This window comes from Grammomys surdaster, unplaced genomic scaffold, assembly GCF_004785775.1.
Source record: "Grammomys surdaster isolate TR1022 unplaced genomic scaffold, NIH_TR_1.0 126546, whole genome shotgun sequence".
Classification (NCBI taxonomy): domain Eukaryota; kingdom Metazoa; phylum Chordata; class Mammalia; order Rodentia; family Muridae; genus Grammomys; species Grammomys surdaster.
In genome coordinates, this window is record NW_021621338.1 from 4468242 (window position 1) to 4482701 (window position 14460).

Here is a 14460-nt window from a genome sequence, read left to right on the forward strand (position 1 = left end):
GAAGACAGCTACAGTGTATTCATATAAATGAAATAAATAATTTTTTTAAAAAGAAGAACAATAAGGAGGAGGAGGAGGAGGAGGAGGAGGAAGAGGAGGAGGAGGAGGAAGAGGAGGAGGAGAAAGAAGATAATCCTGGGCCTGGATGGTTCATAGGCAATCTGGGAAAGGATGCTCACCCATACTCACTACAAACTCCAACTAGCCAGGCTTCCACCTTCATTTCTCCTTTTGGTCCAGAACTCAGAGAAATCTCCTGCCTGCCTGACAGAGGCCCTAGGCACCAAAGCACCAAGGCATTCTCCCACAAATGAAGAAGACCCTTTGTTGTTCTGGAAAGAGCTACAACTATCTTCCTGAGAGTTTTCTTCTGAGGGAACACATCTAAGGTCGCTTCCCAGACAACAGGTTTTTGTAATAGAAAACAGAGATAAGGGTTACAAGTACCTCTGAATGGTGAGCCCAGAAGCCTCAGAAAGATCACCCGACCCACTTCCCAGACTTCCCAAGGCTGGATCCACGGTGAAGGGTCTGGTTCCTCCTTTTGCCCCTCACTCTGAAGCCTAAAGGAAATGTGAAGGCAACCAGGGTTGCCTTTTTTTCTTAGTAGGTAAAGCACCTGATGGCCTTCCACCAATCTTCCCTAGACTTAACCGTAGCACGGCCTAACCTCTCTCAAACCAGCAGAGGGCGCGCACCACTAGCGGGAAAAGAGTGGACCGGCCTCCAAACAGTACCACAAAGCCTTTAAAGAGCAGAGGCATCTAACAGGGAGGGTCGGAGCCAACGCTACTGGGAGCAGCAGGAGGTTTGTGAAGGACAGTGAGAGATGATCTTAGGAGAAGGCACATAGCAGGGGGTGGAGGCTGGGAAAGGTATTAAATTTGGGCAAAATGAAGAGTGGCTGATGGAAGGAAGGTTCAGATGGAATGGAGGAGAAGGTCACGGGAAGTTGGATGAGATGCTGCGAGGAGATGGCCGAAAGATGGAGGAGATGGAAGAAGGCAGACTGGGGTGCTCGTTGGATTGAAAGCTGGAGTGAAATGGGATGGGGTGAGGGTGAGAGAGGCACCTTCTCAGGATCCCACCCACCGGATCCTCCTCACTGCAAGCCTCCCCACGCCCAGGCTTGCTTGCCCTCACTCTTGGAGGGCTTTTGCTCTGCCTGCTCCGAGCCTTTAACCTTCTTGGCCTGCCTGAAAGAGGCCCCGGTGCAGCAATGAACAGAGAGAGGAGGCAGTAGGGAGCTTGGGAGCTTTAATGGGGGCTGGAAGGGATATATACAGGCTGGGGTCCTTGGGCCAGAGTGTGGTAAGGGATAAAGGGAAACCAGAGTTTTGGGATGGGGGGATAGGGGCACGGCAGAGATGTTTATCGAGCCTTCTCACATCCCGAAAAGGGGAGTGTAAGAAGACTCGAGGTACTACCGTTTGGAGTAGGTCGTGGGAGAGAGAGAGAAAATGAGAGAGAGAGAGAGAGAGAGAGAGAGAGAGAGAGAGAGAGAGAGAGAGAGAGAGAAAAGAAAAGAAAACTGGAGGTCATAAAGAGGGAGGTAGGGGTACAGATGAGAAGAGAAAAAGACACGGAAGTTCCAGAATCTGAAGACTTGGAAGAGAAAAATTAAAGTGGGAGCTCATGCACCCTTCCTGGGGTGAAGATAATGGGGATAATGGGGGCCTGGAAGTCTGGCGCTCGAGGAAGACCTCAGAGGCTTCCCATCCTTTCTTCCCTGGGCTGGGCGCGGCTGCTGCAATGAAATCTGTGTTAAAGGAACGTCGGGGAAAGCTTCGGGGCTCCTCCGAGGACGAGGATGGGATCGGTCACTGGGCCGTGTGGGAGAGGCCCCGCTGCACCCTGCCGTCCCGTCTAGTGATAATGACCCCCCAAGTGCGAAGCGGCTGCCACCGCGCCGAAGGGCCCGGGAGGGGGCTGCAAGCCCGGGGTGGGGTAGAGCGCGGCGGTGGCGGCAGCAGCTGCGGTGGCGTTCGGGCCAGGCCAGTAGGAGAAGCCAGCGGGCGCGACGCCCGCCGAAGCTGCCATAAGGTTGAGTTTGGAGAGGCCGGGGAAGGGCAGCGGGGCCAGGCCGGCCGGGAGCTTGTAGAGTGCGCCGTCCTGGGCGGCGGCGGCGGCTGCGGCGGCGGCTGCGGCGGCGTGGGCGTGCGCTGGTGGTGGCTGGCAAGCCTGTGCCAGGCCCTGGAAGTCAAAGCGGTAGGCGTAGCGCTTGCCGTGCACCTTGCTCATGATGTTTTTGTCATAGTAGTAGCGCAGCGCGCGACTTAGCTTGTCGTAGTTCATGTTGGGCTTGCTCTTGCGCTCGCCCCAGCGCCGCGCCACCTCGTCGGGGTCGGTGAGCTTGAACTCGCCGTGGCCGCCCTCCCACGCGATGCAGCCGGCGTTCGCGCGGTCTGCCAGCAGCTCCAGTAGAAACTGCCACAACTGGATCTGCCCGCTGCCTGTGGGGAAGGGGAGCAGTCAGCCACGGACCTGGCAGGTTGGAACTAGGGGGATGGAGGGGAAACAAGAAAACAACCCAAACCAGTAGCAGCCCACATCGGAGAGGGTAAGGGAACGTCTGACTGTGTCCTTGTGTGTAGCAGAAGGCAGTTGGTCAACCAGTGTAGACCAGCAGAGCGCAACGGAAACGGCTTCATTGTGGAGGACCTAGGGCACACTGTTTTGTGGTTGTTTGGATGTGGGGAAGCCTTGTCGCCTTCGTGGAGAAGCTGTGGTGAACCAGCCCTGGCCTTTCCTAGGTAAGGAGCACACACAGACCCTCCTACCCTCCTGACCAGTCTCCTTTATTCAAGGAGACTGCACGGCGGCGCAAGCCAGCCAGCCGAGTGCGGGAGGTTGAACTGTCCAACCAGTTGAGATCCACCTATACAAGCAGTAGACAGTCCCTACCACCCAAGGGCATACAGTAAAACAGGCCCAGCTTGAAGAAGCACTATGTCAGACAAGAAGAACGGAGAGAGGCCCTGTGTAGTGAGAAAATAAAAGACCAACTCTAGGAGGTCTCCCATCCTCACCACCTCCAGGCGCACTGACCTCTGTGCTGCTGGGGAAGATGCCAGAACTCTGACGGGTAGAGTGGTTGGCAATCCCAAAGAAAGAGGTAGGGTTGTGAAAGGATTGTGCTGGATTCCTGGCTGGTTTTCCTATACCTCTCAGGGGAACTGATAGTGGCAAGTGCCACATGCAGGCAATAAGGGGGTGAGTGACCCAGAACTCATGCTTTCCTGTTTTGAAGCCTTAAGCAGACAAACTATTCCCCCCCAATTCCTCTCTAGAATAAAACAGGCCCACTTCCTCTCTATTCAGTGTTACTGACTCAGAACCCCAAAAGCTCCTTTCCCACCCCCCACGGTTTCTACCCCAATTTCTCTAAACCAAGCCAGTGAAGAGCTAGTTGGTTCCCTGGAGCCAGGATTTCGGTTTAGAGCAGAGCATGGAAAGCTTTGGTCTAAAAGGTACGTCTGAGACCAAGCCCGAGCAACAACTGAGACCTGGTCCCCCGTCCCTGTTGGGTGACCTTCTTCTGGGAAAGAAAAGCAGTTGCCAGTCTCATTTTTTCTGCCTTCTTGTGAGATTTGGGAACTGGCTGGGGCAGGAGCTATGGGAAAGAATTGAAATGCCACCCACCAACAGGGTGATTGAGTGACAGGCCAGTCATCTACTGCAGCAAACCTAGGTATCAAACACAACGCCAGGGCTGACAGCCGACAGTCAGCACGTTCATTCGGCAGGGGTACCATGATTCATAGGCTAGGGTTTAGGCCTAGGGTGGCTGGAGAATAATAACTGGGATCTTCTTGCCAGGAAGTGCGACGGCTTTGGTCCAAACACAACCAACTCAAAAAGGATACCAACGTCCATAGCATGAAAGCTTGGGAAAACCACACTTGAAAGAAAAAGGACAGGAGGCCAAGATCCCCTTTGCCTAACCTGTCCCAAAAACCTACCACCAGACCGGGGCTCAGAAAATGGACAAGTTAAAGGCAAAAATCAATGTCTCCTCAAGACCTCTGCACAATCTGACCATGGCCTTATATTTTCCATAACGTGGGGTGCACACCGCTCTGCCCCTCTGTCTAGTGCCAGTCTTATTGGGGTTCATACCCTTGCCCCCATCTACTACCGTCGTCTCTATCAGCCCAGTGTGCCAGCTAGCTCACCTTTCTGTACCGCAGGGCTCAGAGGCCCCCAGCTCGGGCTCTTCCCTTCCTTAAAAAGACCATCTCCGACGGGATCTGCGGCGCAGAAGAAAACAGTCAAGCAGACCTAGGCAGAAGTTGAGGGTTTGACCGAAAGGGCCCGGGGATGCAGTGTTCTGGGGGTCCGGGCCACCAGCTCCTCCTCCCCAAGCTAGGCTGCGACGCGAGCCGGCGCAGAGCCCCTCTGTAGCGCCCAAGTCAGGAAACGCGTCCAGGAAAAAGGAAATCCGCTTTCCGAAGGGGCCGGCTGGAGCCTTATAAAACCCAGAGGGGATCGCGCTAGCCCGAGTCTGAGCGAGCGGAGTCCCTTGTAAAGAGGAAAGGGATGCTTGGAAGTCTCGGCCGGTGAAAACGCTTGGAGGACGAAGGTGAGAACCCTTGAGGGCTCAGGGGCGACGCCCAGCGGAACACAGCCTTGGGGCAAGGCTGGAGCCAGGAGTCCACTACGCCAAAGACCCCTGCTTTCAGCTCCTAGGATGTTGAATCTGCGTGTCTTCTAGACCCACACCGAAACCCTGAAGCTCGCTGTCTACCTGGCAGGTTCCCCGAATGCCCCAAACTGCAACCAGCAGTCCCTCTCACACACCCACAAAAGCGAGTCACTGGAAGCGTCCCCTTTCTTTTGTCCACTGAATTTGCCCCATGCCCTGACCTAGACTTCCCGCCCAGGGTCTTGGTGCCTCCAGCCCCCGGCTGGTCCCTGGTACCTGGCAGGTACATGTTGATCAGCAGGGGCTGGGAGGTGCCGCTCTGTCTCATCGCTGTCGGGGACTGGGCGGTGGGAGATGGGGGGCGGCACGGGGAGGGCACGTCAGCTTTGCGCTTGGGGTGCCGATCCCCGCCCGTGGCGACTGTGGGTGACAGGGAAGAGTAGATGCCGCCGGGTCCGGCAAGGCCTGGCGGGAGCGGGCAGCCAGGGTGTGGCGGGGAGGGAGGGGGTCCTGGAGCGTTGCTCCCAGCTACAAGGCCGCCTGCAACCCTCCGGCCCCACGCGGGCAGGGGCCGCAATTTCCGTTTTAATTAAAGTGCGGCCGCCTCGGCCCCCCAGACCCCGCCCCCGCCCCTCTTATCTTCCCATCGCAATAAAGTCTCCAACACGCTGCGCCTCAGCCAAGCGCACCCGGCAGCCCCCCGCGCCCCGCAGCCCAGGAGACACGCGGGGGATGGGCTCCAGTTCGGAGCTCAGACGGGGCCAGGAGTGTGTGTGTCTTTTTCTACCTCCCCGACTCTCGGCAAACATCGGTGGGGCGGGAATGCTGGCCCCACTTTGGATCTCTGAGGCCACAGCCTCAAGTCCCTTCCCCAGAGCCCTCTATCTAACCATCTCCCTCCCCTCTCTCACTGCTTACTCTCCGCCCCTTTCCTCCCCCTACCCGGGTCCCCGTCTCCAGGCTGCCTTATCTGCATCTTCACTTTTAAATTTCCGCTTCCCTCCCTCTCGCCTGTCGCTGCGCTCCCAGCCGCGCTGCCGCGCTGCCGTGGCTCCCTTTATCTTTGCCCACCCCGGTGCCTTCTCCCTCCTTTTTTCCTACTCTCTGTAGGTCCCTAGAGACCCGATCCTCTCCTCGATCTCCTGGTTTCCTGTCTTGTCTGGCCCGGGCCTCAGGCAGGGCACTGGGGTATCTCTCCTGGCAACTTCTGAGTAGCTCTCTTCTTTATTCTCCTCACCTTCTTTCTAGGTCTCCTTCCTGCTTTGTGCCTCTTGTTTTCTCGTCTGGTCTCCTCTCTTCCTCTCCTCCTTATTTTACTTTGTTTTAAAAATCTATTCAGTTCTTATAAACTGGTTGCCAGTCTCGAAACCAATATGTGCTGAATACAAGCTGCGTTTTTCTTGTAGGTTCCTATTCATTTCCCCACTTCTCACCGCCATTTCTCTACCATCCTTCCCCATCCTCACACACACTCCCATGCTCCTTATGACTGAATCACACTGCAGGGTTACCAGGGATCACAGTAGGGTTGTGTCTTGTACAAGTGCCCTCCCTAATTCATGATGTGGCTTCCAAGTAAACCAGAGTATCTGGGTACCTGTGAAACTTCCTAGATCTGAGACTGACCCCTGCATCAGGAGTGCCTTTTCTGCAACCATGTGACATGTCATAGGACGGGGTAGCTGCTGTTAGACCTGCTCTTCTCTGGAATCTCCTCTCTCTTGCTTAAATAAAGGGGTGAGGGGAAGCTGGAAATGGGCAGACCTCCTGCAGGGTCCTTGTTCCTAGGATGTGCTTATATGAGGGGCTGCCGCAAATATCCTACACGGGTTCTCCAGGGTTCCTGTGCAACCCCCACTGGCTGTAAATCATGGCAAGAGTTCATCTTTGCCAGTCAAAGGTACCAAGGAGGAGATGAGTAGGATGAGAGGTCGTCAACAGAATCCTATGGAAATTGGGATGGAGATTTGGATGCAGATGTGGAGTCTGATGTGAGCAAAGGCAGAGAGGGTGGAATGTTTTAGGGGAACAAGCTTAGGACACCATAGAAAGGAGCCTTAGTGTGCTGCCAAGATCTCAGTCCTCCTTCCATGTTCTCTTAGTGCTCCTTTCAAATACTGCTGATGGAAGGAAACAGCCAGAGGGTGAGAATGGGGGGAGCTGGGAGGCACAGAGATCCACCCATTAATACTCTCAGCTGGAAGCCGAGACAGAAGGGAGAAGAGTTCAGAGGGAGTCTCTACCCAGAGACACGAGCTGCATGTTGGGCAAGTATCACCAGCTCAGCTCAGTCTGTCAGGGATCTTGGGTGCTGAAGGAAAGGAGCAAGGCACTAGCCAATATATGTGTATATATATCGTTCTAAGACATACTGGTAGCTAGGGCTGGTAGGCCACCTACCTAGGATAGCAAAGAAAAGAGTAGTGAGCAGGCTCTGCCTCACTCCCACTCTTGTGGTCCCACCACTAGCTCTCTCTCATATATATGTGTGGTGTGTGTGTGTGTATGTGTGCGTGTCTGTGTGTGTGTGTGTGTATGTCTGTGTGTATGTGTCTGTTCTCTGCGTGTGTGTCTGTTCTGTGTGTGTGTGGCGGGGAGTCTCCCCACTCCACTTCCTCCTTCCCTTCCTGATGGCAGTTTAAAGGCCAGTGAGAGAGTCCTTGGTAGTTCCCACTCCATTGTCTCACTGCCAAGATGTGTGTCATGGTTGATCCTGAGTCCACAGACCATCCACCTGCCCAGAATAGGAGAATCAGAGGTTAATACTCTCAATCATGACTACTTCAATCTGTACTTAGAAGCTGCCAGAGGATGACAGACGTGGAAAGCAGAATGAGACCCCTGGGTCCCAGAAAACCTGAGAAGCTAGCAAAAGCTGGAGCAAACAAACTCAAGACCAGCAAACTATTTAGAGTCCTTCTAACAGATTCTAAAAGATGTTTCTTTTCCTCCTCCTCCTCCTCCTCCTCCTCCTCCTCTTCCTCCACCTTTTCCTCCTCCTCCTCTTTCTCCTTTTTTATTTTATGTTTTTTTTTTTTTGAGACAGGGTTTCTCTGTAGCCCTGGCTATTCCAGATCTCACTTTGTAGACCAGGCTGGCCTTGAACTTACAGAGATCTCCCTGCCTTTGCCTCCTGAGTGCCACCACACCTGGCCCCAAAAGGTAACCTCTTGATATTTTCCAGAGGACCACTCGTCCAAGAGAAGATACCAGCACTCTACTGCTCACCACCTCTTTATGGCAACAGGTAGTGAAGAGATAGCAGGTTGACCTGGGTTGTGGATTCAGCTCTGGGACCTGGAGTCTTGTCTATTTCCTATTTATGTGACTTTAAGGAAGTTAAATCACCTTTGTACTTAGTCTTGTTGTCTTAAAACTGAATGTTTAAACATTTGCATATTGTGAGCCTTTAATAAGATGGCACATGGTAAGTGCTTAAGGACTAAGTTTTGCGTTTAGCTTTTGATAGCAAGAGACGGACCAGCCAGGAGCCCCACATATATTGCAGGCTCTGCTGAACAGTGAAAATTTTAATCACAGCTCAAATTAGCCTTAACTGAACCTGGGTTAGGAATTTGGGGCCCTATCTTCAAACCCTGGCATAGTCACTGATTAGATTGGTGACCCCTTTAAGCCCCAATTTCTTTGCTAATGAGACAGATGAAGAATGGAGGATAGTTGGAGGATCAAATATAACAGAAGCCATGGACTCTAGAGTCCATTTAGAATTTACGAAAAATTCATACCCACTGAGAGTGCAGATCCTGGACTCTTAGATTCCTGCCAGGGCAGGTGGAGGGCCTTGTATCTGCTACTTAATGCTTTCCTGTAACATCCCACATTCTCAGGGGGTTCTTATTAAATACTCAACCCCTACACACACACACACACACACACACAGAGAGAGAGAGAGAGAGAGAGAGAGAGAGAGAGAGAGAGAGAGAGAGAGAAAACCAATAGCTTCTGTTTACATGGAGATGTGGAAGTTTAATATCATAGGAGATACAAGTGATTGCTATTATAGTCTGGGGGCTTGCTCAAAGAGATGATGCCTCTTCGGTAGAAGTGGAGAGTAGGACCTCCACTAATTCTTTTCAAGGGAGTGAAAGAAAGGGAACTACTGAAAGACACTAGCAGTTTTCCCTGGCTGTCTGGAAGCCAGGGTGAAGATGCAAACTGAAGATGGCCTGGGTGGTGTGTGTGTGGGTGGGGAGGAGAGTTGTAGGACCAAGCAGAGCTTTTGTATACAGCTGATGATATTCCATCCTACATGGTGATTTCTGGTCCAGGGAGTGTGTGGTGGCTGAAATTCAGCTGTGGACCCTACTCTAGGGTAGGATTGTTGATCTATCTAGAAAATGGCAAAGGTACCATCTGGGTTTTGGTGCTTAGACCTATATTGATGGGTCTGTCCCAGGGCGAGATGAGGAACTGGCTCCATGTTATTGGATCCCACAGCTCTCCTTACCTGTTCCCAAGAGTATATCCATGCTTGTCTAAGTTAGGTAAAGGTTCTGGGGCCTTATGAGAGTCCTTGGTTGGAGGGAACAATCCTCAGAAGTGTTAAGAATGGAGATTACTTAGCTCGAATGCACAAAGTTCTAGATTCCAACACACATGTACAGAGAGAGAGAGAGAGAGAGAGAGAGAGAGAGAAAGAGAGAGAGAGAGAGAGAGAGAGAGAGAGAGAGAGAGAGAGAGAGAGCAAGAAAGAGGCAAGAGAGGCAGGTAGATTCCGGAGTTTTTATTGAGAATCTTTCTGGTGACGACCGGGAATGTGGAGCCTAATGCTGGACTCTTCGAATAGACTGCAGCTGTCCAGTGTGGGCCTGTGTGCCAAAGTCACTGTAGGTACGAAACTCCCCACTGTGCCGGTCTCGTTCTAAGACATACTGGTAGCCTCGGTAGCCAGGGTACTGGTAGGCCACCCACCTAGGACAGCAAAGAAAAGGGTAGGGAGTAGGCAACTCCAAAAACATTGTTTCAGCTCTTCTGCCTTTTGCTCTGTGACTTCCTGTGATGTCTTGGCCTGGTTTCTACATATACCTTTCATTTCCTCACTCCACACTCCCCTGGCTCCTGGTCTATAGTGCCTCTTCTCTTTCTAGCCTCTTACTCCCTCTGCCTCTCATCTCCTAGATTCTCTGTTAGCCCCTAGCATTCTCCATCACCTCCCCCATCTTCTCTTTTGTTCTCATGGACTTCCCACTCTTCACATCTCCTCTGTTCCAGCCCCAGGACTCACGCTCCAGAGCTGACTTTGAGGGAACCCACATCTTTGCTGGTCCAGCCCATGGAAGGCAGTGATGGGTAGTCATCATTGAGTTCAAACTTGCAGCCCTGGAAGTTTTCCCCTTCAAACAGTGTCACACGGCTGTCACTGTGGTTCTGAGACGCAGAAACAGGTGGGGGTGGTTTATAGATATATCAGGCCCCCCAAAACGGTGTTCCCAGATAGTCTTACCTTAGCCACCCACTTCCTGCTCAGCACATGTCATGCCGCCTCAGGAGTTTGCTCCATCAGTTCCTAGTGAGTCTAGCCAGCTGCCATGCTCAAAGATCCTACCTGGATCCTACCAAGTCACTGCAGTAGGTGTGAAGACTAGAGACTTCCTGGAGATTCTTTGAGGTCAATGCTAAAGGGACTCTTGTGACAGGAACCTTTTTGTTGTAGTGGTCTCTTTGTTTTGTTTGTGGTAATGGGGATCAAACCAAGGAACCTGAGTATGCTAGGCTAGCCTTCAATTTGCGATCCTTTTCCCTCAGCCTCCAAAGTAGATGGAAATATAGGCATGTACCATTATCTTTTTAACCTTTTAAAATACAGCCTATTTTTAGGAGGAAATCATGAGTTCTGAGGGGAAAAAAAAAAGGTCTAGCCTATTAACCAGGACATTTCTCTAAGGGTCTCATTGATTCCCCAACCCAACCCCTTGCTCAGCTCCCCATCGGTGTCTCCCACAGATCAGGACTCAGCTAAGGGGTGCAGTCAGAACAGGCGGGTGTGGCAGTTTGGTTGCATCTGGCCTAACACAAGGGCCTTCCTCCTGAGGGGTTATGGTCTCTCACGGTCTCTTGGAACAGAGAAAATGGACTGGGGCCGGGTCCTCTGAAGGACCGGTGTCCTTCACCACAAGCCCCAGGTCTCATCAATACCCGAGAACGAATGTAGAATGAGTACCTCCTTTCTGGGACATACATACACACACACACACACACACACGCACACGAACACGCACGTTTGACCCTGGTAAGTCACATTATGTCTCTGAACTGCATTTCCTAAGACTGTGCGTGGGGTCAACAGCAGCGTGACATCTTATAGCTTAGGCGCCTTACACCTGTGGTGGATTGAAACAGAAGGGCGCCAGCGTTCTCAGAACCCGTTGGGCTTTTGTGCTGTCCGTGGTGCTGATCCAGAGCTATGTCCACAATCCCAGTTTTCAGACATTTTTGGTTCTGGAGTAATGCCACTACCACCCACCCAAGAGTTTATTCATACATCCGGGGGGACAGTAGGTATTTCAAAGCACCATACTTTGGTTGGGGCCTGGAGCTAGGCAGCAGGAGATGGGGGGAAGTGGGCTGTGCTCACCGCACAGAGCACTGGCCTGAAGGACAGCAATTGGTTGCTGTGGTGGCCGCTGCTGCCGCTCCAGGCACTCCAGCAAGGATAATCTCCCTTCTCTAGAATGAACTGCTGTCCCTGGAAGTCGGGATACTCGAAGGCCACCCATCTGAAAAAAGAGAAGAGGAACTGGGAGGCATCTCCCTCCCCTCCATTACCACCTCGGTTAAAAAGATCCAGGGACCCAAACTATTTCTCCAACGCTAGACCAGATACACCCGGCTCCTCTAGAAACTGAAAGCCCCAAACCCGGTGTCTCTGAAGTTAGAAAGGCCTAGGCTTCATTTATGGTCCGCAGTTAGAAGGAATGTTTCAGGTTACAAAGATCACCGGACCAAGGACGTTCTTCTGGGTTTTCTGTAACTGTATACGCAGGCAACCGACCGGTCTCCACCCTGCTATAGCAGTAAAGGAGCCTCAGCTATCCTCAGGACCCCAAGCTGGCTTCTAGGATACCCAGATGGGCACGCCAGAAACGATCTATCTCCACAAAGCCGCCTGATTTTGCACAAAGAAAACGTTGAGGTTTCAGGGCGGCCCCTTGATTGTTTCTTGCTTTTGTCTTGGGGAGGGTTGGGAGTATTGGAGAGGACAAAGACTTCTCTCCTTAATGATTCTGTCTATGGCGTACTGGAGTGTAGCTTGAAGTCCGGGCTCTGACTTTGGCTAAGGTGGGAGGGAGAGAAGCCGGGAAACCCCCAAATTAGCTCATGAGCCACAGCAGGATCACTCACGCGCCGTTTTCCACCTTGACTGAGCGCACCCTGCGCAGGGCTCCCCGCTCACAGACATTGGCACAGTCGCTCAGTAGCCGGCAGCGACGACCCTGGAAGTCCTCCTCATCCCAGAGCGTGAGGCAAGCGGGCGCCGGGCCTGGCGCGGGGGCGCTGCTCATGTCGCTGCAGAAAAGGAGGGCAGGATCGTCGGCTAAATTCTCGGGAACCCCCTACTTAGCCTAAGTCTGCCCATCCCCAGTAGGGTGTGAGGAATCTAGGGGCTGGAACCGGCCTGGCTCTGGACACAGGGTGCTGCTGATGTTTGAGGACGGCTGAGGGGAGAATCCCTTGTTACTCCCTCTCTCCCCCCTAGTACTCACCGAGTGAGTGAGCACCTCACCTACGGAAAACGGAGAGGCTGCGCGCGAGCCTGGTGGTCGCCGCTTTATAGTCGTGTCTGGCTGCCTCCTCCTGTGGAATCCGGGTGGGGTGTGCGAGCTGAGTCAGCTGGCAGGCTTTGGTCAGCTCTGGTCTGCATAGGCAGCGGAGTCACCGATCTGGTCCCAGCCCGCATGGATGACAACGGAAAGTGCTGAGGTGCACATCGCGTGTCTGCCGGAGCCCAGGCTGACTCTGCGCTTTCTTTCAATGTAGCCTAAGCCTGGTAGAGTCTCCTCGCCTAGGGGCAGAACAAGCACTCCCCAGCACAGACCCTCAGGCGTGACCCTAAGCCTAAGGTTCAGCCTTTCCTAAGACCACGTGAGCCTGGCCCACCACAATTCTCCCCAAAGTCAAAACTCTCTAGGTGAAGATCTTTCATTTGGGAGACACTAGGGAGGAGGAAGAGAAGATCTTTCTCTAACGACACTGCGCCAAGCCTTTCAGGCCTCCTTTCGTTGGAAAGTCTGTCCGCTGCCACCCTTTTCTTCCTGAGCAGGGCTTCCCAACGAGTCTTCTCAGGCTCTGAGGTCGAGACCAGGCCTCGCCACCAGGCGGCACTAAACACAGGAAAGCACCCAGAAGTGCAGAGTTTGCATGGATTTTAAGAATACAAGTGCCAAGGAAGGGGCCAACTGTCCTAGGTAGAAGCGGCCTCTCAATCTTCCCCCACCACTCTCGAGACTACCGAGGCTCCCAGAGCACCAGAACCCGCAGCAAGCGGGGAGGTGCGGAGATGGAACAGAAAAGGCTTAGAACCCCAAGGGCGGTCTCCTCACCCTTAGGGGTCATCTAGAAAGCAGGCTGATTGCAGATCCTTAATGATGAGGGAGGCTAACCCAGCATGAGAGGGAGGGAGGTGGGTGGGAAATAGTTTGTTACTCCTGTTTGCCAAATGCCTCCTCTGTAGACTCAACAGCCTGCTGGATTAGTTTGCACACACAAACATAAAAATTGAAACTCAACCGAATGCAGACCCTTCTTCAAATTCATAACTGGCCAGTTTCAGAGTTAAGAAAATCCAGGTGGCTTTTTGTTCTGTTGCCCAACTCCTGGGAGTTTATCCACTGACACCTTCTTTCTCCCAGCCTGCTAAACCCATTCCTAGCCAAGCCTTTACATTTGCCCTTGGCATTCCCAGGAATGTTTTAACCACACACTCTTGGTGTGGCTAGCTCCTCTGCCACTCTGTGGATGACTCCAGTGACAAAATGCCGCCCATCACATCACAACTGTCTTCTCTCTAGAGTTTGTCACTCTCAAGATATCTTCCTCTTCGTTTATGAATTCACTGGTGCCTTCTTTACGAGACTGTAAGTCCCACACAAAAGGGTAGGAACTATGTCTGCCTTGTTCCCAGTTATCCTCAAACCTAGCACGGTGCTGGATAGAGTAGGAACCCGATAAAACTGGAGTGGATTAACAAGGTGGCCAATTGTGGGCCAAATATCGACGGAGGAATGTATAAGAAAGTCTCCAGTGGGATGAGCATGTTGGTTTACCCATTCCACTAATTACATTTCTGAAGTTTGGGTCTTCTGAGGGGAGGAGGGGTAGGCAGCTCCTCTCTTAGGCCTCTCCATTCACTGGTGAGAAATGGCTGTTGGGTTTCACATCTACAAACTTGAAGAGAGTCTATAACCCAAGCTGGGGCCACAAGGATGGACAATGGGACAAACCTGAGTAGGTTTGGTTGGGGGAGGAGCCAGAATTAGCTTTTAGTCGCTTGACTATCCTAAAGAGAGCTAACCAAAAACTAAAGGGCTGTAACTTTTCCCAGAACATAGGGAAAAGCCCAGACTCCATACAGGGCAACAGCTAATCTTGGGTACTTAATATTCTAGCCTCTGCTCTGCCTCTCAAGTCTTGGCTGAAACCTAAGTGAGGATTAGACAAAAACAAAACTCTCTTTTCCCTCTATCGGAGAATTATAGAGGTGGCCACTAGGGGGCAGGACCAGTCTGCTCTGACCGGAAAGCCTCTGTGTGTGTGTGTGTGTGTGTGTGTGTGTGTGTGTGTGTGTGTGTGTGTGT

At 52.5% G+C, this 14460-nt stretch overlaps 2 protein-coding genes across 2 annotated transcripts; both read right to left on the minus strand.

The window, feature by feature from the left end:
• Positions 1-1866: 1866 nt before the first annotated feature.
• Fev (FEV transcription factor, ETS family member) lies at positions 1867-6084 on the minus strand. Its single transcript, XM_028760528.1, is given in 5 exon segments — positions 1867-2453; positions 4176-4250; positions 4922-5014; positions 5017-5155; positions 6079-6084. Coding segments are annotated over 5 exon segments (900 nt in total).
• Positions 6085-9368: 3284 nt separating this feature from the next.
• Positions 9369-12436, minus strand: Cryba2 (crystallin beta A2). The gene is made up of 5 exons (XM_028760732.1): positions 12370-12436; positions 12008-12172; positions 11241-11382; positions 9891-10033; positions 9369-9577 (listed from the first exon to the last, which is right to left on the minus strand). The coding sequence occupies exons 2-5, from the start codon at positions 12166-12168 to the stop codon at positions 9430-9432; spliced, it is 594 nt and encodes a 197-aa protein (XP_028616565.1). The 5' UTR covers positions 12169-12172; positions 12370-12436; the 3' UTR covers positions 9369-9429.
• Between the last annotated feature and the right edge of the window lie 2024 nt (positions 12437-14460).